The sequence below is a fragment of the Pyxicephalus adspersus genome, chromosome 11, assembly GCF_032062135.1.
Source record: "Pyxicephalus adspersus chromosome 11, UCB_Pads_2.0, whole genome shotgun sequence".
Taxonomy (NCBI): Eukaryota; Metazoa; Chordata; class Amphibia; order Anura; family Pyxicephalidae; genus Pyxicephalus; species Pyxicephalus adspersus.
The window spans coordinates 21,260,024-21,285,663 of NC_092868.1; the positions used below are offsets into that span (position 1 = coordinate 21,260,024).

At 40.5% G+C, this 25,640-nt stretch overlaps 1 protein-coding gene across 5 annotated transcripts in view; it reads right to left on the bottom strand.

Annotated features, from left to right (window-relative positions):
* Window positions 1-8,972: 8,972 nt before the first annotated feature.
* LOC140340341 (MOB kinase activator 2-like) overlaps window positions 8,973-25,640 on the bottom strand; it is an 88,077-nt gene continuing 71,409 nt past the window's right edge. For 3 of the 5 annotated variants that reach the window (XM_072425453.1, XM_072425452.1, XM_072425454.1), the window contains 2 exons: window positions 25,179-25,303; window positions 21,930-22,783 (listed from right to left, as the gene is read on the bottom strand). In XM_072425453.1, coding sequence (XP_072281554.1) covers window positions 22,506-22,783; window positions 25,179-25,303 — 403 coding nt within the window. In that variant the 3' untranslated portion in view covers window positions 21,930-22,505. Of the gene's footprint in view, window positions 13,393-21,929; window positions 22,784-25,178; window positions 25,304-25,640 lie in introns of those variants that run through there. The other 2 variants (XM_072425455.1, XM_072425456.1) reach the window with 2 other exon arrangements.

Here is a 25,640-nt window from a genome sequence, read left to right on the forward strand (position 1 = left end):
AACACACAGTATTTACCTCTGTCCTGGAAATATGTCACCGGACGGGTTGATCATAATAATTAGAGTTCGTACTATCATACAATAGTTAGTGATATGAGAAGTTAATTATTTGACTGTAAGTATTGCGCAAATAATCCGTCACGTTTCACTGCGCTGGGCTTTCCCAGGCATAGGTATCAGGTGTGCGTGCTATAACAGTCCATACTGTACTGTACATACAGAGAGAATACATAATATAAATCATATGTAGACATAGCAATGAAAATAAACATTAAAGAAATTTCTTATAGAGAAATGCAAGTACCACTGAACATAACGATTTTACACAATCATGCTTAACAGAATGGTATAAGTATTATAATATTATACACATATGTAGTTATTATAACTGGAACATATTTGTATTGGATTTAATAATGTATTTGGATAATTAGTAATCTTAGATTAGAAAATGTCATACTAAAGAAGTGTATACACATAGATATATATGAGTCATGGCATGTAATGATAATGTAGATAGATACCTAATCGGTACTCATGCTCTTTTTGCAAAAATGTAATTAATAACAGGGCTTATTAGCTTGTTCCAAAAGTGCTCGTTGTTCAATCAAAAGATGTTGAAATGTATATCTTCATTCAAGTCTTAGGAGTAATTGGGAGGATGAGCCCTCAACTCCTCTTTGCCTATAGATAAAAGGTGTAAGGAGATTAATAGCATTTTGCTCCTAATCATTAGTAATCAAACATAGCATACATTTCAAGTAGAGGGAGACAGTTCTTAAATGTTTAATTTACCTTGGAAGAAGTCAATTGGATGGCAGAAACAGTGCATCTGGGGCTGCAAAACAGCCCGGGAAGTGGCAGTGGTGCCCCCAGCCCTGCAGCCTTCGGAAGCTGACAAGGGGATTCTAAAAGGGTTGGGTGTATGTCCACTTGGTCTAGGTTGAAATAGGAGTACTGCAGTGTCAAAACAAAAAGAGGAAGGGGGGGGGAGGAACCCCCAGGTCTATGCATGGTTAATGTATGTGGGTACATGCAGAAAAAGAAATAGGGAAACATGGAAAAATAGGGGGGATAGGTTTTTCCCACATGCAGATAATTCACATGACTGTGGTATGCAAGAGCCCTCCTTTAACCAACACACTTCTTCCCCTTACAGCAAAACACTTTCTTTAAAATAACAACAGACAGTAACTTTATATACAATACAACCATCTCTATAAGATTAACAATCAGGTTACCCCAATTCCTTCCCTCAGGTGGCAGGTCCTTGCAGGCTTTAACTCTATCACCACCGTTTACCAGTATCTGCTTTGATTGATATATCTGACCGGCTTCCAGACGCCACTCCACCCTCTCGGGAACAATATCAATCACACATATCATAACCAACCTTACAAATTTTAACCCCTTTAAATCTTTTGGACACCCCATAACATAGATGGTTCTCCACACATCTAGATTTTACCAATCCAACACCACCACATCCTGTCCCACGAGGACCTCACACCACCAAACACTTTGAAAGAACTCACCTGTATCCTTAGGAAGGGCGGGTGAGCGGAGATCTTGATTACTCTACTTCTTCAAAAATTCTGACCTTCCCCCTTACTCTCCCATGTTTATACATGACTGCGGTATGCAAGAGCCCTCCTTTAACCAGCACACTTCTTCCCCTTACAGCAAAACACTTTCTTTAAAATACCAGACACCTGCAGGTATAGTGAAAATGGCCTTATTATTTTACAACTTTGTAACCATATAAAGACTAACTTTATTTACAATACAACCATCTCTATAATTTTTAACAATCAGGTGACCCCAATTCCTCCCCTCAAGTGGCAGGTCCTTGCAGGCTTTAACTCTATCACCACCGTTTACCTGTATCTGCTTTGATTGATATATCTGACCGGCTCCCAGATGCCACTCCACCGTCTCGGGAACAATATCAATCACGCATATCATAACCAACCTTAAAAATCTTAACCCTTTTAAAACTTTTGGAAACCCCCATACCATAGATGGCTCTCCACACACCAACATTTTACCAATCCAACACCACCATAAGTATAAAACCTTATACTTGTGCACCCCTCCACACCCAAAGAGCCCTAAGTATCCCTTTCTGCAGTCCCATACACCACAAATCGATCCTCACTGCATTTAAATGAACCCCATCACCTTGCAGATGCAATAGGTAATCCGCCTTTAAGTCACAATGGCGAACAACAATACCCCCTTTTCCTAACAATGAACCTCCCAACCTCCCTATTAACCTTGACTCTTGCCTTGTTCAACCTGGTCACAGATCACGCCCACTGCCACCTGGTCCTGGCCACCATCTCTGAGCACACTAGTATCATCTTAAGGAAGGCAGTGTGCAACCTCAAGAAGATCCATTTAATGTCCCTGATAAGCTCTCTCATGGACCTAACCCCCAAATCATTGCCACCGGTGTGAATTACCACTATATCTGGTGGCCTATACATCCTGGAAAAACTATGGATTTCGGGTAGCACCCTTCCCCAAAACATGCCCAGAACCACAATCCAGCAAAGTATTCCCTCTTCACGTAATATGCCAAGCTGGCAACCCTCAGGGCGCCGCCCTCCTGGCTCACCAGCACATGTAGGAATGACCTACAATCCAGATTAACCCCGGAGCCGCTCCTAAAGAAAAACAAACACAAGAACACCAACCAATAACGTAATCCACTTATAACACCAACCCCCTATCCCCAAAAACCTCAACACATTTCCAATAAACGCGGCCTTACATATAATTGATATTGTATTGACTCCCACCTTCCGATATTTTTTATCACAGCCTCGCCCAAACCCCATCTAGCTGCTTTCGTTGCTGCCCCAATGCGAAAGAAGTGAGTTGCATACTCCCTCTCCTCCAACCCCTCCTCCTGCAAGCACCACCTGAACACCGCCAAGAACTGGTACCTTGACAGTGCTGACCCATCCACATGCATCAATAATTGTCCTCCCCTTTTGGGGAAGGACCTGCAACAATCCCTCGACAGCCTTTACCGGACAGGCCTCAGCTACTCCAATCCTGTCCAGCTACACCCTAAACTCCCTCCCGTCTTTATCCATCTTGGACCTAGGAATCCACACCCACACTGAACATCTTCCACTTGCAAACCCCCTGCGGATGTTCTGGACATACTCACCAATTCACTGATCCGAAATGCCCGAAGAAGGCCAATACTAAACAACACTGCCTCATATACCGACACACAAACTCCCCAGACGGCGCCATAAGGAATTTAACAACTGAAAAGATACCGCACGCCGGGTGTCAATTGCCACTCATCCTTTATGATAACCCTTCAGTGCCTGCCGCAAGATAAATTATTTGGTAGCGTCCTGTAGACCCTAACATTTAAACCAAAAGGCCAGACCGGCCATCTTTTTATTTAACCCAGAAACCGACATACCAAGTTCAATGGGCCTGCAAATAAAACACAGAACCAAACATACATAATTATCAGTAGAATGAGCACCACCAAACTCACCGCAGAAACTGCACCATTTTGGCAATACCTTGTTGTACCCCAACCATGTAGACCTAGCTACTGACCGTTGAAGCAGAGACATCACAAGCCTGTCACAACTCCCAAGAATTTCAGGGGGCAAGGAGTCCCCAATCGCTCTGCCCCTGGTGCCAAGTCTTGAAACCTCCGCCACTGTAATCGAGACAAAGCATCTGCAACCAAGTTAGATTTGCCAGAATATGTACCAACCACAAAAACACATTGAAGAGCAGGCACAACAAAACCAAATGTCTAGGCAAACGTTTTCACCGGCAGGGATGAAGCAGACCATTTATATACTGCCTATACCACCCCCAGATTTTCAGAGTGAAAATGAATACGCTTATTGGCAAAATGACAACCCCACAATTCAACCGCCAGCACAATTGTGAACAATTCCAACAGAACCAAATTCCCCACCAAACCAGATTCCACCCAGCCCTGCGGCCAAGGGCCTGGACTCCATGCACCCTGAAAATAAGCACCATACCCACCTGAACCTGCCCCATCCGTGTAGAGATCCATGTCTGCCGACGTCACTGGCCCCGCCATCTATAATGCTCTCCCAATACACTCCCCCAAGAATTTCCGCCAAACCACCAAATTTGCCCTCAATTCATCATTCAACTAGACATAATGACTCAGGCATAGAACCCCCGCAGTTGGCGCCGCCGCCACACGAAAAATCTTTCGCCTAGGCATTATTCTACACACAAAAATTAAGCTTACCCAGCAGTGATTGCAGCTGGCGTAAACGTAACTTGCGCCTTCCAGCAACCTCCCGCACTTCCTTCTTCAGATCAGCCAGCTTAGTTTCAGGAAGCCTGCATTCCATGGCCATAGTATCGATTACTATGCTCAAAAAAGACAGCTCGGTCACCGGACCCACCATCTTTTCGGGTGCAAGGGGGACCCAAAACCTGTCAGCCACAAACTGTATGATGCCCAGCAACACCCTGCACAACCTAGACTGTGGTAGACCCACACACAAGAAATCATCTAAATAATGTAATACAGATCGCACTCCTGCCAAGTCGTGCACTACCCACTCCAAAAACGTCCTGAACATTTCAAAAAGCATGCAGGAAACCGAGCAGTACAAGGGAAGACATCTGTCCACAAAAAAACCCCCTTTGGATGTGCAACCCAACCACCTCTGACTCTTGGGTTGGACCGGGAGCAACCAAAAAAAACGTTTCTATATCCACCTTCGCTAACAGCGCCCCCTTTCCATATTTCCTCACTCAACCAACGACGCTATCAAAAGAAGCATAGGAAACTAAGCACAGTTTGGGATCAATCGACGCATTAACCGAACCCCCTGTAGGGTATGACAAGTGGTGAATCCACAGGGAGTTCAATAAAAGGACCCGTCATACGCCCCAAACTTCCCTTACTACCTTCGGGAAGCGCAGCACGTACTGTAAATTCTGTGGTGCCGGTGGGTCCTGTACCATACCGCATGGAATCCTGAAACCTGACGTAAACCCCTCCTTCAATACCCGGGCTGTTGCCCTGTCTGGGGTCCTCCTTTTTTCCAGGACCATCCCCCCGTGGACAGAACTGCTTCCCACAGCGGGCATAACTATGTGCTCCTCCGCAACCGGTACATTCGTGCCAGAAACGACAGGAGTTGCCAAACTTACACCCCCCCTCGTTAAATTGCCAACAGGTCCCCTTTCGTTGCAGGGCCGAGAAATCGGAGGAGTTCTGGCTTCCAGCCCCCCCAAGAAAGGGCTGATTACTCACGTTTGCCGAGGTCATCAAACGCATCCAGAGCCCTATGTTCTTATGATCCCACCTCAATGTAGGGTGGACCGCCATCCGTTGCCTGATTTGTTCATCATACTTCAGTCAGGCTTGTCCCCCATACACCCTATAAGCCTCACTGATACCCTCCAGACATCCAAAAAGAGCCGAGCAATTCTTGGGCACTTTTTCTTCCACCACACTTGCTAAAATGGAAAAGGCCTGCAGCCAATTCCCAAAGGTATGCGTAACTCATCTTCACCCTTTCTACCCTCATTGCCCCCCGCCCTATCCAAATTAAAACGCTCAAGCGGGAAAAGCGAAAAATATTTCAACATACTCTCCTTGCCAAATTTTCTCCCGCACCTCCTGTTTGAGGTGAGATCCCAAAGGGCCCTCAAAACATACATAAAATTCACTGCGGGCACTATCCCCTACACTCACCTGATCCGCCGTTGTCACTCCTGGTGCCTGTGCCCTCCTCCCCCCTGTCCATTACACCTCGCACCAACACCCCATCCCTTTTTTCCAATCCCCCTGCTCCCCCATACCCCATTTTCAGGCCCAGGCCCCCTACCCCCCCTCCCACTCAGCTGCAACAGTTCCTGCAAAAAAGCCCAACCCTAAGCCTCAACCCCAGGACGTCACCCGCGCCATATTGGAGTAGCCAATGCCCCCGGTCGTCTTCTTGCGAGATCTCGCGACCATCTTGGGAAGGACCTGACAGGCTTCTTCTCCCCTTTGCTTCTGGTCTTCAGCCCCCGAATGGGGCACTGCTACGCCACGTCTCCTCTCGCTGCGCCTCAGTCCCGGAGGGCCACCGGCTGCACCAGGAGACAGGCCGGCGCTCGCAACAGACATCACTTGTCGCTGGGCCCCCACTTCCAACGATCCCTGGATCCTGCCACATGGTGGGGCTGCATCTCCCCGCATCCCAGAAGAACGGGAAAGAAACCTGGGACTTGCAGAATCAGGGCTGCGTCTCAGTGGGCTCCCCGTGTGAGGGGGATTCCCCCCAGAGCCCCTCACCGCCACAGTGGATGCTTGTTTGGCGGGGCGACCTGGAGGGTCCCTGATGGGGCTCCCATTGCGGCGCTGAGCCCTGGGGAGCTCTGGGCTCAGGCGCTCTGAAGGCTGAGACCTCCGAGGCCGCACAACCTCTGATCCAGCAACCCCCGAGGTCGACGAGGTCCCCTGCATCGCCACCGCAACCTGCTCCTGCAAACCGCCTGGACCTTTTTCAGCCGCCGTAGCTCTAAGCTGCTCCAAGAGGGCCTCATCCGCATCCGTGATAAAAGTAACAGATCTTGATTCCTCCACTTCTTCAAAAATACTGACCTTCCCCCTCACTCTCCCATCCTTATACTCTCGTCTTTGCCCACCCTTTGTTTTCTTTATCTTCCCATCATATCATTTTCCCCCATCATGCCGCCCCCCCCCCCTCTTCTTTTATTTACACAAACAGGTAATCCATTATTGAATCATACGGTATAACATAAAATGAATATATTATTACATGGGGAGAGTATTATTTGTAACTTCAACAGTAACGTCATGTTAAATGAAAACATGCAATGCAATAATACAAAAAGGGAATAACATGATGCTTTCTACTTCACAACTCAAAGTAAATTGTTAACAGAACATCAGGTTGAATAAATACACAAGAGAGTGTTAAGGTGCGTACACACTTCCAATTTTTATCGTTCCAATCGAACGACGAACGATCGATTGGGCAAAAAATCGTTCGTAAAAAAGTAACCAACGACGCCGACGAACGAGGAAACTCGTTGGAAACGAACGACCGGACCGGCGGATCGGATTGGACGACGATCGTTGAACATCGTTCGTGTGTACGGTCGTTCGTTGATCGTCCATGGGCTGAGCATGCGTAATGAACGAACGTTCGTTCACTTTCCTGTCGTGCACATAGTTCCTCTATCGCTTAAACGATCGTATCTATTGTGTGTACAATATCTACGAACGATCGTGTTGTTATCTCTATGTGCAGGATCTATACGATCGTTCGTATATATCGTGCAGGATCATTCGTTGTTCGTTTTCCAACGATAATAATTGGAAGTGTGTACGTAGCTTTATGGAGAAAAACAGGATAATGATATGTCAGGATACTGAATAGATGATGATTTATTAGAGAAAGAATTTATAACTCACTCCTTCATTTAACCACCTGGGCGTTACACTGATGTCGAGATTTCTGTTCCAAAAGTGTTACACTGTTTTTCATGAATTTTTTTTTTAAAATTGTAGACCTGTAACTTACAGAAATATGTCCAAACAGGGTTCTAGTAGATATCATGAATATAAAAAATGTTTGAAACACACAATCACGTAAAAAAAAAAATTACTTTTAATAAAATTAAATAAAAGACACAAAAATCAGCTTAAACAAGAATACATAAATAAATGAAAAATACTGAAAATGCGATAATTCGGTATACTGTATAGTAATATATTTTTCTAAAACACCTCCCTAGTGTCCGTCACATACCTATAGACAAAACCACATAAATATAATTTCTATTATTTTGTATTGGATTGGATGCAGGACTTTGTATTCAATCCAATACAAAATGAGAACAAAATTCAAACTCTCATTTTGTATTGGATTGAATACAAACTCCTGTATCCAATCCAATACAAAATGAGAGTTTGAATTTACCAATTACATACACACGCGCCGACATCATCGCTGAGGGACACGCACACGCTACGGACTGAGAAGAAGAAGCCGGCCGGCTTCTTCTTCTCGGAGAAGGCACCCGACGCTGGAGGACGACGCTGGAGATCGACGCTGGAGGACGACGCTGGAACATGACGCTAGATGATCGCAGCGGGACCAGGTAAGTGATCGATAAACCCGAACTTTTCTCACTGTATTTTCATATAGTGAGAAAAGTTTGGGTTTATCGATAATTGTAATTTTTTTTAACCCGAACCAAGGTCGGGTTTATCGCTCAGGTGGTTAAACTGGGTGAGAATGTAGCCTTAAAATTTACTATCCAACTCATTTCTACTTGTAGGAGTATTTAAGATCTCCTCCTCTGGTATTTGGTGTATGTGTTCAAGGCCAAAGAATTGTAAAACGTTGGGGTTATATTGATGTTTCGAGCCTACATGGTGACATACTGGTGTGACCACTTTTCCTATTTTGATAGAATGTTTGTGTTCATAAATCCTCTTTTTGATCACTCTCTTGGTTTTTCCTATATAGAATTAATTGCAGTTGCAGGTAAGGACATAGATTACTCCTTCAGTGTTACAGTATATGTAGAAATTAGTTCTATGATTCTGACCAACTGGTAAAGTAATCATCAGAGATTCATTAATCCAGATTCATTGTTTACAATGCCCACATTTAAATGTACCCTTATGAGTAGATGTATGTTTGGCTAATCATGGGTCTTCTTCCTATGAATTTGCTAAATTTAGGATCTGCCAGGAGAATATGCCTGTATTGCATGAGAGTGTTAGTGATGAACTTGTGGTGTTCATTAAAAGTTGTGACCAATCTTACTTGACCCTTTGTGGGGGTGTTTTGTTTTGCAGGTTTGAATAGTAGATCTTTCCTTTGATATTTTAATGCTTAGTTAAATGATTTTTTGAGTTGACTTTTCGAGTATCCTCTTAATAAAAGTCTTTCCTGTAAGAAGTTAGCTTCTTTTTTGAAATCTGAGATGCAGGTACCTTTTAAGCCTTAAGTACTGGCTGAAGGGTATACTTTTCACTAGAGATTTTGGGTGTGCACTCTTAGCGTGCAATATAGTATTGCCTGCTGTTTGTTTCCTAAAAAGTACTGTGGTTACTGTGTTATTGGTGTCAATCCTAATAAAGAGGTCCAGGAACGGTAATTGGGTTTTGCTATGTTCCAAGGTAATTTTGAGGTTAAATTCATTCTTTTGGATGAGATTAAAGAAGCTATAGAGTAATTGTTCCAATCCTGTCCAGAAAATGATCATGTCATCTATATAATGTTTACATTAAAGAATAAACTTGATATATGTTTTTGTCAGGGGTCAGTAAAGAGGGTTCTTTCCTATTCGCATAGATATAAGTTTTCATACGAGGGTGCACATTTTGTTACCATAGCTACCCCCTGATTTTGGAGGTAGATATTGTCATCAAAAGTGCAGGTGTTTTTATTAAGAATGAAAGTCAGTAAAGAAAATATAAAATCGTTCTGAGGTTTAGCTGAGGGGTATGCTATCCTTAGGCATTCTGAGATAGTGTGCATACCTAGGGTGTGTGGGATGCTATTGTAGAGACACTCCACATCCATTGTTACAATAATGGTTTACTGAGGGACTTTCATGTTGTGTGTAAGTTTCAAAACACCTATTGTGTCCTAAAAAGTAGGATGGTAAATTGGTAACTAAAGGGCGAATATAAGAGTCAATCGGTTTGCTTGCATGGCAGTTAGGGAAGGGGTGTTTTTTGTTGTATATTCTCTCCTATTGCTTAATTCATATAATATAGTTGGAGCCACCTCTAGTAAGTTATAAATTAGAGGGAAGAAAAGGTTGTGTATTTATGTTCCTATAGTAATCATCAGGCAGGAAAAAGTTCCTGCAACTCTGATGAGCAATGTCAGTACATGCTGGCTCACCTATTCCGGTTTGATAATGGGAATAAGTTAGTCCTGTGACAATGGAGTGTTATGGGCTTTCTGCAATTCAAAAAATAGTACAGCTATCCCCTGTGTCAAATGAATCCAGCCGAACGGGTGTTTTTTTTTGACATTTTCCTGCCTGGAACATTTTCCTGCCTGATGATTACAAAAGGGACATGAATGGATATACTTTACCCTTACCATTACTCCAAAGGATACGTTCTTCCTAATATTTAACATCTAATTACCCTGTATGGCCCTCTTAATTATATCTCATGATAACACCATGCAGATACATCAGTAATTTGAACCCTCAAATTTTAACTGTTTGTTTATTCACTTGAGTTATCCAACACTAAAATACCACTACACCCAAACAATAACTAATCCCTGAGGAAGCCCTTCGCGGTGAAACGCGTCGGATCTCGTACGGCAAAACGCTGTTTCCCTCACTTTGTTTTCTACGACTATTTATATAACATTTGCATATTTCAATGAACACCTAAACCCTGTGAGTATTGTAACAGGTGTTTTAGCAAATACGTTGAATCTGTACTTGTATTGTTTATGAATAAGTAAAGCTACAAATATACAAACAAGTTCATTAAGCATTTTCGTGAGCCGCAAACCTCTTTTCTTTAACCTTTTCTTCCCTCAAATTGGCAGTTAGGGAGTCAATACCTGATATTATTGGACCTCCAGTTGGACGTAGTAGGTTCTTGTGCACTTTGGGCAGTGCATAAAATGTGGGGAGAGTGGGAAATTTGATGGTGAGGAATTCTTTGGTTTTTAGGTCAATGACAATATTGGAGTATCCCTGCCAAACAATGTCTTGATATTCTTGTTTGTATGTTAATAGTTGGTTTTGGGGAATAATGCAATACCACTCAGTGTTGTTGAGTATGTCCAGGCAGATTTGATGGTAGTGGTCTCTATTGAGAATGACTATGTTCCCCCTATTGTTAGAGGGTTTAATGATAATGTTTTTTTGTGATTTCAGGTAAGAGAGTGCTTTTTGTTGACTGGGGTAAAATTGCGGCCAATTGGTGTTGTGCTGAGGTCGCTTTGAAGAATTTGTTCAGTTCTTGTAATCACAAATTTTTGTACATAGGCATTTGTGGAAAGGGGTGGGAGGAAGGAGGATTTGGGTTTTTTGGTAGCTAGGAGCTCTAAGGGGTCCTTTGTTAAGATAGACGTATTCTCAGGATTAGGTGTCTCATATGGTTCATTCTCCATTAGTAGAAGATGGAGATCTTTGAGGATTTTGATCTTTTGAAATCCTGGGTGTTGAATTCCTTGTATAATGGAGGTATAGATGTTATTTAATTCACAGAGAGTTATTGCGTGGGTTGTTCACTGAATAGTATCAACTAGCGTACTGACGCTTGTGGGCAGTCATGGCTTTGTCTCGAGAAAGGTAAATAAGGGTAGCGCGTGGTGTTGTGACTCATTTTTACCCACACAAGTTCTAGCACAAAGGTTGTATACCAAGTAAAGGTTGTATACCAAGAAAATTGGTATAATTGGTGTCCAAACAGGACTTATACTAAGTTGGACTTGATTAACACTTTTTGTAAATAGAGCATGAGTACCGATTAGGTATGTATTTACATTATCATTACATGCCATGACTCATATATATCTATGTGTATACACTTTTTTAGTATTAATGACATTTTGTAATCTAGGATTACTAATTATCCAAATACAGCAACCCCTACAGCTGTGAACTAACCACAGTCTGTATACAGCAACCCCTTCAGCTGTGACATCCATCATCCACACATCTTTCCTTAAACTTGATTAACATGGGGTCAATATCCCAATGATGGGTACGTGAGTAACCAAATTCATCTATTCTTTCATATGTTATGTTCTAGGTATAATAACTACATATGTGTATAATACTTTGCATACCATTCTATTAAGCATGATTGTGTAAAATCATTATGTTCAGTGGTACTTGCATTTCTTTACCAGAAATGTCTTTAATGTTAATTTTCCATGCTATGTCTACATATGATTTATATTATCTATTCCCTCTGTATGTACACACAGACCTTTAAAGCATGCATCTAACACCTATCCCTGAGGAAGCCCATTGCGATGAAATGCGTCAGATTATTTGCGGAATACTTACAGTCAAATAATTAACTTCTCATATCACTAACTATTGTATGATAGTATGGACTCCAATTAGTATGATCAACCCCTGTCCTGTGACATATTAACAGGACAGAGGTAAATACTTTGTGTTTGTATTTTCTGTAATCATACATTGTATTGAGAAATCATTGAATCAATACACTTTTTACTTTTTGCATTACAATTACGAGCCTCAAACACCTTTACTTCTCCACAACTTTTTACATTTACAGTAAAACATTTGAAAATAATCAGATAAGCAGTTCACGTAAAAATTTACATTATAGGTTCAGGTTTAAATTTACTTATAGCTTTTCCTGGAATGGTCAGTGTTAGGACAGCGCCGCCGGAAGCTCCAACAATAGTGAGCCATCATATGTACAGCCCATTTACCCTGATACCATCCTTCCATGACCTTAAAATCTTGGTGAATCCGTTCACCTTGCTCATCACTGACTGCACCAAGGTTTTCCGGGAAGTTAGAAAGATGGCTATGCAGAAAATGCACCTTGATGCTTATATTGCAATCATTTTGTAGCTCTCCAAAAGTTTCTGTGTAATTATTTGCTCGTGTGTTTCCAAGAAAGTCCTTGACAATGGCTTTGAGTGATAACCAAGCATTCTTTTTGACTTCTGACATTGTCCTGATGAAAGGTTCTTCTTTGAAGAGTTCCTGAAACAGAGGACCATTAAACACACCTGCCTTTTTTTTCAAATGACAGGCTAGGAAACGCCAAAATGAGGTACTTGAAACAGTCTCCTTCAGTTAGCAAAGGTTTAACAAACTGCTTCATCAGACCCAGTTTCATGTGCAGAGGCAGGAATATAATATTCTTCTATCAACAAGTGGCTCGTGGGGTTGTTGTCACCTAGTTCATCACCATAATCATGTTCTTTAAGAGAGGGTAGTGTAACAAAAACGGGCACTGGGATTTCATCTGAATGAGTCACTGGGTGTATAGCCGATGGTAGACTAGGATACTCTGTTACATTTATTTTCTTGTTATATCCTGAAGTTTTTACTATTCAAAGTAACAGTCATCGAAATAATCTCTTGGCTCTCGCTAAACTATAGGTATACCAAATGGCGTCTTATCACGTGTTTCCTTGGTCCACATCCATAAAACTCTCGACACACTGTTTAAACACCTTATGAGGGGCCCAAAACTTATCTTGATCAAGAAGTTTAAGTTTGAAATATGCTTGCTCTACAAATGTGCTGATGTTCGCCCTTTGACTGGAAATGGTGAAACTGCCAGATATAAAAAATACATTCAGGGTTGTTTAGGCACTTACGACTAGAAACAGCAGAGCCAGACATGATCTGAAAGAAAGGAAATACGTGTGTAAGTAGAAAAATAAGTTTTGCTTATTCACCATGTAGAACAGCACACAACTTCTGACCACACTGTCTTGCGTGTAAATGAATAGCCTATTCAAATCTACGCTACAGTAATCGTATTATTATAAGCAGTAAAGAAAAAACCTGACGTGATAGAAAAAAACTAACTGCACTTTCAGAATCATACATAGCATACCTATTTTAAAATAATCATTTATAAACTTAAGAAGAGGAAAAAACAAAAGTCATGATAAACTCATCCCATCTACATGGGATGAAACATTCATTTGTAATATAAACCATGCAACCAAATCATGATTGCATCTGTCACTTATATCTACAGTAGGTATACTCAGCAGGCGCCGATTTAAACTGAGGGAGGACGTTATTCTTCTGTCAGTCTGAGTCGGCAGAGTGACATGGGACACCGAGGGGGTGAGCGTCAGCCATCATTGAGTGCTTATTAGCACTCCATAGTTCTCCCCTAGGCCCCTTCTGGTGGGCGGGGTGCCCAGGTTCCGTTCGTACCCTGCACAGCTCTCATCGCAGCTCTAATCCTTTTGAACAGACAACTGAGAGGCTGCTCAGATAAACCAGGAAAACTCTCAGCCAATAAGTTAAAACCGAGGCCAAAGCTATATAACTTCCCTAAAATCAAACTTAAGGATGGTAAAGTAACACAAAATCCTGAAAAAATACTACAGGCCTTTGAGGAATTTTATAAGAAATTTTACAGCATATCAAACTGTTTACTCAAAGTTTTCTCCACAAGTTAATCTCCCTAAATTAAAAACCTAAACACGTGGAGATGTTGGAGAAGCCCTTTGTGTTGGAAGAACTGGCTAACATTAGTAAACATCTAAGGATGGGCAGTTCTCCGGGCTCACTCTGCTACACAGGAGAAGAGACTGTATCTACAAGGTAGGAGACAAAGCTCTGGGCTAAGAGGGGGGAGGGAGGTTTCTTCCTGCATATCCCCCAGCAGCTTGCAAACAGAACATTCTTCCCTGACTCAGCGTTCACAACTTTACATGATACAATGTTACATCAAGACATTAGCCCTTCACACCAATATAAAGAGGACTCAATTATTGATAAAATCAACATTCAAAATTCAACTAAAGTTATTGGGAATAGATATAGTGTGCTAACTCAAGACCCCCTGTGTTAAAGCAGCCAGCTGTGTTTTCCTCAGAAGAAAATAGATTGCTTGATAAGATGGCAGAACTTCTGCAAATAGAGCTCACTAAAGCCACAGAAACTAAACCCTCTGAATTAGGCAAAATTTATATATTTTGAGCTCTAGAATTGAAATCTTTGAAAAACAAGTAGAGGAAATAGCATCAAAAGTCGTTAAGAATTGCAAAGAAATATTAGTGCTACTTAAAATTGACAATGTGCAAAATAGATCTTGCAGGAAAAATGTCAGAATCAGGGGTCTCCCTGAATCAGTGAAAAATGTAACAGTAGCAACAAAGGTTTTTTTTACAAATAATATTGCCAGATCTACCAGTCTCACCTGCAATAAGACAGAGCACATAGAATTCTCTCAAAACCTAAACCTGACGGGCCACCAAGAGATGTTATCGTTAAGCTATATCATTTATGTGACTAAAGAAGCTCTTATGAAAGCGAGGACTAGAGGACTAGACAACATTGAGATGAAAGGACATCAGATTCAAATTTTCTCGAACTTGACAATTCAACGCAGGAGGACTCTTAAACCACTCTTACAGGTTCTCATCAATCACAAAATCAATTACAGATGCGGATTCCCCTTTGGATTATTCTTTTATCTGCAAGGGAATAATTATTCCTTTTTCTCCTTAAAGGAAGGAGAAAACCTACTGAAAGATTTTGAGCTTATTCAAAAATGAGGACGCTCTGCTTACATCAGATATGAAAGCTCCTATAACCTTGTACCCATTATGGCACAAGGAGAAAGGGAAGAGTAAATTTCAACAGAAGAAATCATGAGTGGCCTTTGTTCCTTGCTGGCCCATTATTCATGCTGTGTTGGGGCACTAGTGAGCTCCTCATTTTACCTGATTACTAAACCCTTTTTTAATTCTTGATACACTGGTACATCTTTTACTCTGGGGTTTAAATGTATTATAATAATTTTTGAGCTGCATGAGGGGTTATACATGCCCTCTTTCTTTGGGGAACATTGTGCGGGTTATATTAATAGGGCAGACCCAGACAAAACTTCCCAAAAAAATGGAGCACATTAAAGCTCCTAGTAGAATGGGTGGAGTGGTTTGTCCCCAGGGGCCAGGCCGATGGGGTGCCTAGAGGCTGGGGAAAATCTTGCGCTGTAATTCTTTATTTGTTTTTCTTTTGTTTTGTTGGTACATGTTGTGCTCTCTAGTTATGTTTTTGTTCATTGTTTTTTGTTTGGGTTTTTATTTTTATTTTTTTGAAGACTTCCAGGGCTTCTATACACCTGATTTAAGCCTATACTATAAAAAGTTTGATGTTACTTGAGGCCAACCAGGAACCCTTTTCTAAGATAACAGTTTTCTCACATACCGTGCAGAGATTTAACGCCCCAAATAAAAGTAAAATGGGGTTTTACGTTTTTTTAGGAAAAGTTTGAATTTTAGTTCACAAGAAGTCCTTAAAGATCCAAGGGGAGTTATATTTGTAGTTGTTGAAACACAACTGTTGTCAGTTGTGTCATATTATGCCCCGAATGAGGGTCAAGTTGACTTTTTGGCTCTATGTTGGAAAAGATATGGCCCAGGGTCAAGGGACCTCTTATTTTATTGGGGGACTCCAACTTGGCCCTGGATCATGTCCGGGACAAAACAAGCTTGGGCAGATATAGGAACCCCCCACGAAAAAGTCTTAACCTCTCAAGGTTACTGAGATGATCTTGTGGATTCATGGAGGGAAATTAACCCATCGGTTAAAGATTACACATAATATTCAGTCGCTCACAATCAATACTCGCGTATAGACCATTTTTGTGCAATCTCAACATCTACCCCACCTGTTAAAGGCTAAAATACTGTCCACACCCTGGTCAGATCATGATCCTTTAGTAATCCAACTGTCAGGTCTTCATAACTCTAAAGGGGAATTTAAATGGAAAATAAATGAAAGCTTGATAAATAAATGAAAGATTGATCCAGGGAATAAAGTGTAGGCAAACAGAACACAAATGTGCTCTATTTGCGGATTATATATTGATGTTCAAAACATCACCAATTACTACACTCCCCAACCTTTATAAATTTTTAGTTGACTTTGCCCTAATTTCAGGTCTACAAATTAATAAAAATTAACCGCAAGCTTTAAATATTAATCTTCCCATAAGGACAGTGGAATCTATCAAAAGTAAATTTAATTTAATTTGGGATGTTAATTCCCTGCAATATCTAGGAGTTAACCTGACTCCATCTTATAATCGTCTTTTCCAGGCCAACTATAAACCAATTATTTAAGAAAATTCACGCGGATCTTCAGCGCTGGTCTAAAGCACCACTGTCCTGGTTAGGGCGGATAGCCAACTTCAAAATGAACCTGTTGACCAGGTTACTATAATTGTTTCGTACCCTTCTGGTCCAGTTGCCACAGAGATTTCGCTCTTACAAACTAGAATACTGGATTTTATTTGGGGAGGCAAAAGAAGTAGAATTCGGAGAAGTACCGTGTTTCCCCGAAAGTAAGACCTACCCCGAAAATAAGACCTAGCACTTTTCCCCCAACCTGCCCTAATATAAGACCTACCCCGAAAATAAGACCTAGTAGAAAAAGAAAAAAAAAAGAAAAAAATAAAAGCAAACATAAATTAAAACAGTACTCACCGAGCGGGAGACAGCGGGCGTACACACAGCGGGCTAACACACAGCCGCACAAGCCGATGCTTTCCTTGTAGTTCCGGCTCCTGTCACAGGCGGAGTGATATTACATGCACTTCGCCTGTCAGAAGCTGAAGTGCATGTAACCAGGCTTGTTCTAGTGAGCTCTAGTGTGTTAAAAAAAAAAATTAAAATAATATACTCACCTGATACGCGATCCTGCGTGTGTTTCTGGCTGCAGCAGCGTCTCTCTTCTCTCCTCTGCCAGCATCGTGTCTTTTCCTGTTTGTAAAGCAGAGCGAAAGAAACCGGCACAGCGCCACCTGCTGTTCCATGTCCTAACTGCCGAACAGTGGAAAAAAAGCACAGAGTGATCAGAAGGGGAATTTGTAAGGGGAATTTGGGAATATGGTGTTTTTTTTCATTAAAAAAAGTATATAAGACCTACCCTGAAAATAAGACCTAGTGTGTTTTTGGAAGCCCAAAAAAATATAAGACAGTGTCTTATTTTCGGGGAAACACGGTACCTTTTTTCCCTCAAACAATTTGGAGGTCTAGGGGTCCCTAATCTCAGATACTATTTTGTAGCTGCACAAGTGGCTCAATTCTCAATGAGTACTTTACAGGGTTTCCGACCCCAATTGATAGACCTAGAGGGATTGGATGGTTTCAATTGAATCACTAATGTGGATACATAAAAAATCAAGGGGAAGTATTTGTTGCCCCTCTTTACTACACTTGGTCCTGGATACCTGTGGCATAAATAACTAGGAGCACTAAATTTGCATCCCGGCTACAGCTTCCCACCACCCAGCTGAAAAAATCTTCTGGGGAGAACACGGCACTCCAGCAGTTATTCTTTTTTGGCCCTCTCACTGTCAAGGGTCTCTCTGAACTCTGCCCTAAAAGAGGCTAATTATAAAGTGCTATTGAGGTGGTATATAGTACCTGAAAGATTGGCAAAATACTCCGGGACAACTTCTCTACTATGTTTTCAGGGATGCAAAATTAGAGGCTCTATGGTACACACTTGTTGGTCGTGCCCCAAAGCTAAATGTTTCTGGATAGAAGTGTTTAAATTAATATCTGGAGTAGTGGATTTGGAGGTCCAAGACTCTATAGAAGCTGCATTATTTGGGAAATTGAACTTGGTATTATCTAAACCAAGGTTAAAATTGGTCAAATTCAGAGTATGAATCAATAATTACAACTCTCTGGGTGCGATCTTTAAGCCAGTTCTCTATTCATTTACAGATTGACTTTTCTAAACCTGTCATCCCTAACTTGCATATTAACCGTCAGTGGGGTACAGTGTCAAAACAGATTTGTCTAAGGTCAAATCTTTTAAGGATATGCTACAAAAAGCATGTAGGGATTTTGAATTAAATAACAGTGCACATAAACTCTCTGGATGCGATCTTTAAGCCAGTTCTCTATCCATTTACAGGTTGACTTTTCTAAACCTATCGCCCCTAACTTGCATATTACCTGTCTGTGGGGTACAATGTCAAAACTCCTCCTGCTATGTGGTTCTTTATCAAACTCTCCAAGACCTTTCCAACTATGGACCTTTAACTAATGGGTCCGTAGTTACCTGATAATGACTTTGCTCCCTTTTTAAAAGATAGGAACCACATTGGCTTTACGCCAATCCATCGGTACCTTGCCAGTGACTAAAGAGTCTCTAAAAATTAGAAATAATGGCTTTGACATAATTGAGCTCAGCTCTTTGAGGACACGTGGATGTAATCCATCAGGTCCTGGTGCTTTGTCAACCTTAATTATTCCCAGCTGTAATCATATCAATTCTGAGCCATTGTGACTCATTTAAGGCAGTGACATTGCTGTTATGAATTTGGACTGCCATTTTCCTTCATGTACACAGAGCTAAAAAAAAAAATGTTTAGTAAATCTGCCTTGTCTTTATCCCCAGTTACCAGCCCAGCGACATCCTTAAAGGGACCTACATGCTCAGATCTGATCTTTTTGCTATTATTATATTTGAAAACATTCTTTTGGGTTTGCCTTACTTTCCTTTGCAATCTTTCATTTTGAAATTTTGCACATTTTATCTCCCATTTACATCTTTTGTTATATTCTTTATAGGTTTCAAATGATGAAGTTGATCCTTCATTTATATATTTTTAGAATGCCCTTTTCTTGTTCCCTATGGCTTTTTTAACATCAGCTATAAGCCACAGAGAGCTGCCCTTAATAATGGAAAATTTGCTCTCTTAAAATGTTTTTATCTTTCCTGGTTTTGCTTCCTGTTTGCAGCTTACATTAAATGAAATCATATTATGGTCACTGCTACCCAGATTCTCTTTTATTTGCACATTTGTTAAAAGCTCTGCTTTGTTAGAAAGAACTAGGTCTAGCAGAGTATCATTTCTAGTTGGGGCTTCTATAAACTGTACCATAAAATTATTTTGTATTAAATTCACAAATTTCCTCCCTTTTGCTCTTCCTGTAGGACCATTACTCCAGTCAATGTCTGGGTAGTTGAAATCTCCCATGATTAAAACACTTCAACTTTTTTCTGCGTTTTCTCTCTGTGCTATTAGTTGATTTTCTATTTCTTCCTTAGCACTGGGGGGCCTATAGCAGATTCCAATCATTAATTGTGTGTTATTCAACCCCACATTCAACTCCACCCATAATGCCTTAACCTCATCGCTTGTTTCATCTGCAATTTCTTCCACATTCATTTTTTGATCACTTCTCACATACGGACACCACCATCCTTTGGTCATTACGAAAGAGTATACCCAGGAATACTAACAGCCCAGTCATGTGAAGAACAAAGCCACGATTCAGCAATACCAACTAAGTCATAATTCTCCTCACTCATTAAGGCTTCCAACTCTATCTTGTTTGCTAGACTTCTAGCACTTGAGAACAGGCTCTTTAAACCATTGCTGCTTTTACCATCATTGTTTAACAAATCATTTTGTTTTTCAGTACAAGTAGTACTGCACAATCCAATGTTTGTTTGTAAGATTGGAAGCTCCTTACAACTATCCATATTCCTCCCCCAACTATCCCCAATCCACCCTCCAGTAGTGTCTGACCCCTGACTAACCTTTCTGCCACCTTATTTGACTGTCCCAGCCCTCTCTGTCCTAATTTAAATATCCCTCCACCATTCCCATATATCTTCCCCCTAGCACAGCAGACCCCCTTTCAATTAGGTGCAAACCATCTCTGGCATACAGGTTGTACCCCAATGAAAAGTCAGCCCAGTGCTCTATGAACCCAATCCCTTGGATGTCCTTTTCTTAGCTTGAAACTTAGATCTCTAAACTGATTTTTAAGGATCCTCCATCTTCCATTTATATTGTCATTGTTTCCAACATGGACCAGGACAGCTGGGTCCTGTCCAGCCCCTCCCAGTGATTTGTTCACTCGGTCCACCAAATGCCGAACCCTGGCACCAGGGAGACAGCAAACTATTCTGTTGAAGGGATCTGGGCAACAAACTATTCTATCAGTCCTCCTGATGATAGACTCCTCTATGACTACCAATTGTCATTTCCTTCCTGCATTTCCCTCCCCACCACTAAATGTGCTGCTCTCCTGGCTGTTAGGGGTAGCAGTAACATCTAGAGTTGCCACCACTGGGTCTGCCACCTGCACATCTTCACATAACTTTGCAAACATGTTGGGGTGCTCAAACCCAGGGCTGGCCTTCCTTTTCTGGGTGCCCCTACCACTTCCTCTAGTCACATTAACCCAACTCCCTACATGCTCATCCTAACCTCTCCACCCTCCACATCTAAGCCATTAACTGCCTGCTCAGTGAGTAGGAGACCCCTTTCAAGGTGATTTAGTGAGTTGCAATGCGCTTCTCCAGCTCTCCAATGCGAGGCACCAGAAGGCGACTTGCTCAAATCTGTCACAGCGGTATTCACCTAGGAGCTGTTGCTCCATTTGTGCATACATGTGACAGACTGTGCACTGAACCAAACTTTCCACCTTGCTACCACTCATTTTCCCAGTTACAATTTTTGTTTACAAGGAGTTATAAATGTTTACTTACAGTTTGTGGTTACTATAAGGATTTAAATCCTGTTTTTTCTAACTCCACTTGATTAAAATTGGGCTTGTTTCACAAGCCAAACAGTGAGCAAGCTCAAGATGCCCCAGGAATTTAAATCACCTGTAAAGCCTTGACTAGTCCCCCTTGGAGGTCAGCAAAGAAAAAAAAAGCTGTTTAAAACAAAATTGACAGTCAAGCAAACACAACCCAACAGTCAAACAGACACAACTCCCAAATTCACAATATCAGCCTCCTGTTTTTTCTAACTTCACTTGATTAAAAGTCCACTTGTTTCACCAGCCAAACAGTGATCCATGATACTGGCTGTCAAAACAGATAGGGAGTGGAGCAGCTCATAGCAAGTCTACCATGAGCGGTCTTGCGCATGCACTCCTAGAAAAAGAAAGAAAAAAGGGATGTACCCCTAGTTCCCACTTCAAAGCATAAGGAGGAATTGTTGTAAACACCACCACACATGCCCATCCATTCCTAAAGTGATACTTTAATTGTATAAGCTCATCATTTTTTTTTTTTATTTGAAAAATGAAAAGCAGTTCTAATACTACATGATGTTGGCTATATGACACCTTGCACTGATCAAATTTTAATTTGATTTTCATTTTGCCATAGCTATTGTTTTATTAACAAAAAAAAAAAATACATTTTAGGGAAAATGTTTTTGAATACATTTTTTATAACTGAAATGAATAAATTACAAAACAATAGGTGCGTTATTTTTTTTTTAAGTAACATTTCACCAAAATAAATATATACATAACTGTAGACTATACCCATAGGTATGGAATATTGATCTGAAGTTTAATAATTAAAATATTCCCAGTAAAAAACACAAAATGCCCTTTCTGAAGACTTTTGACCCATAAAATGCAGAAATGTGCAGTCTATATTTGTTATCCTATGGTTACTGTTTAATAGTAGCCAACCAGTTTTACCTAGCCATTTTCTACCTAGGAATAGTTCATGTTGGTCACCCTTTACAGGTATTCTTGTCTTTCTCACTTAAAGCACTTTTGGCAGCTTTTGTTTTTCTTTTTTCCTGAATAAACTCTGAGCTGCGCTCATATGCATTTGCATTATACTTTGAACTTTACGTTTCTTTAATTTAGCAAATAGAATTTGTGCCAGATTCACAACACCAAACATGAGATTTCAAAATAATATTTAGGGATATAATTTTGCTTTATAATTGAAGCTGAAGTGGCAGTTCACATGGAAAGCAGGAAATTGGTTCATGTGTTTCGAGAATTGCTTCCTGAAGCCTTCGGACAAGGGCTGGAATTTATTAATGCTGTAGTTAGGTCCTCACTTAAGGCCATTTCTCTGGAGTCTAGAAGGTGGAACTCTGCACAAAAAAGAAGTAGGTGAAGGTAGAGGGTGTTCAGATGAGGATGTAGTTCAAGGTTCACCACAGTTTTAAAGTGACAAGTGTAGATGTGGCCCAGAAGGTGGAACAGAAATCGGAAAGTCTTTTGAATGGCTGGTTTAAAGGCCTTTGGAAAGTCGTTACCTTAAAAAAAAAATAAGGTTAATGGATGAAATTACTAACAAAAAAAGTGCACATTTTTTTTAATTTAATGTATAACTTTAATCAAATCTGACTTATTGGATACGGGTCTTGTTTCAACAGATAAACAATACAGGTAAACCATTTTGAAGCTATAAATCAACAGTGTTTTGGTTCTATGTGTTCCTAATTTAAAAGAGTACTAGAAATCCTTAGGGCAGACATTGGTCTAATTAGTGCCATAATGTGTTGTAGGGAATCATTTGCTAGAAACCTAGTACTGCTGGCTTACATGCACGTAGTTTTTGAAGAAAACCTAAACTGTGAAGGTCTTGTCCAAAAACAAAAAAAAGGCAAGCAGAGGGGCAAATAACTAATCATTAGTATTGTAGCTTTTTTCTTTTACCCTATATTGGCGCACAGTGTCTTGTATTGTACTGTATTGTATTGTGTTTCTGTGTATATACAGCCATTCTAAGTTAAATAATAGGAGAGGTAAAAGGAGATTATTACCCAAGCTTTCTCTCTAGCAAATGAAAATGGTAAGCTGCACAGTAGTGACCTCACCAAAACGTTGTGAGATCAGGAGTCAAACGCAAAAATTACCTTTTTATCAGTTTATCGGTACTCTCTTCTTGCTTTAATAACCTTAACCTTAGACTTTTGGAATTTTTTTAAAAAAGCTTTTACATAAGCAGTAAACAGCTCTCTCCAAATTGACACTGAAAAATCCATGTGACATATGTTAGATGAGAGGATGCTTTTACGTTTTTAATGTATAAAATAAGTTTTTTTCTTTTCTATAAATTTAGTGCCTGAAAAGTCCCTTTTTGATCTTTTTGTTTATTTAGCTGCTATATCAGCTGGGGTGTAGCACAAATAATTGAATATATACGATATTGGGAATTTGATCATATTAACATATTAGACTTATGGATAATTGACATTGAAATACATAGAATGTGTGTGATATACTTTAGGAGTCACAAGCAAAAATGCCTTTCACATTGCACATAAACATTTCTTTGGCTGTAGGCACAGGAGTGCCTAGGCACCCTCCCATACAATAGTGTCACAAAATTTTGGTGAGGTCACTACTCTGAAGCTTACTATTTTTATTTGCTAGAGAGAAAGCTTGAGTAATATTTCTCCCTGTATCTTTCCTATTATTTTCCTGAGAATGGCTGTATTTATACAAAAATACAATACAGAACAAGACAAGCTACAATACTGATGAGTATTCGTTTGCCCCTCTGCTTGCCTTTTTTATTGTTTTTGACAAGACCTCCACTGTTCAGGTTCTCTTTCAAAACTGTGCACGCATGGAACCAGCAGTCCTAGTTTTCTTAAAGCTTTTTCAAATGATTCTGTGCAGCAACGAATTGCTCTTACCCAGCAAATACCAACTCAAGTTAGGCAAAGCCAAAACTCAAGGGGACAGGAGTATGTAAAAAAACAGTACACAGAGCACAATGGGCAAGATCTTGGGAGTCCTACAAATTCAAGAAATAAAGGGCCCTTTCTCCAAATGTATTTTCTGCTAGAACAAAGACATTCCTGAGACAATTTACCCTCTCCGAATTGTACAAATCTTGGTATGCAAGTCTCCTGGCACAAATACTGAGTTCCAGCAACCTGCACACATTCTTTACTTTGTGTCTTTGGATGGTCACCTTTCTCAATAAACTTTACACTGTTCACATTCCAAAATCATCTGCCTGGCTGCAGGAGGTGTAATTTGTGAAAGCTGTGGGAAACAATCTTTTGGCAGCCCAAATCCTACTGGAAGAAAGAGTTGTACAGAAGTAGAATTAAAGTAAAGTGTCTGTACAGCTGTCTAACCAATACCTGGGTGTGGAAAGCTGGAGTGGCAATAGCCCAGCCTTAGTTGCAGAAGAAGCAAAGGAGGCGTCAACCATCAAGTGAAGAGAACAGTCTACTGACAGTCAGACCTGTAGCACACAATTGAGGAAGCATTTCAAGCACTTCCCTCAGCTACAAGATGGTGGACCTGCAAGCAGGAACATAAGCTGGCAGCTGTTAAAGGACTGAAACGAAAAAATAAATAGTGGAAGGATACAGCTAATGATGGTTGTGTTGTATGTATAAGAATTTTTGTGGGGGTGTGGTATAACACACTCAAAGAACTCCCTGGTACTGCCACTGAGAACATGGGACCAGGGAAAGGGGAGTTATAGTTTTAAAGAGTCTTAATAAGAAATTACAGAAAATACCTACAAAAATTGTTGAAAATTAAAGAACATTACAGAAAAAAAATACAGTTTTAGCAAATATTTCCATTATTAATGTAAGTTAATAAGTCCTGCAGTTTAAATGATTAAATAATTCTTCCTGGGAATTTAGCTCAGACTCCCTGAGGGACAAATACCTAACTTACAGTGCTTAGTAGGAACCAAATCTTCATCTGTAAGGATTTTTTGGATGATGCTGGCAGCATAATCTGCATACTGTGGTCCAGAGCATTTTCTCTTGCGGCCCTTTTCATCAGTCCACTGAATCTGACTGGGACAAAAAAAAAAAATACTTGACAAGGCAAAACTTATTTTTGATTCAAATTTGGAAGGGTTAGCCCTCTGCCACGTATTTCTCACAGTTTGTCTTCTTGTGGAAGAAGGTAGCCCTTTTGTCATTTTGATCTCTGTAACAAAGACAGAAAGTAAAGGGAAATCCTGCAGTTTAGGCTTGTGAGTTGTGAAGAGGTTAGGGGATTTTTTACAATATTTTGTTGAAACTTTGTTAAAGAAATTTAATAAAGTTTGGGTATTCATCCGCTCATTTTTTTTTTTTTGCAAACAGAAAGCAATTCAGTTTTGTCAACAAATACAAAGTGGAAGTACCA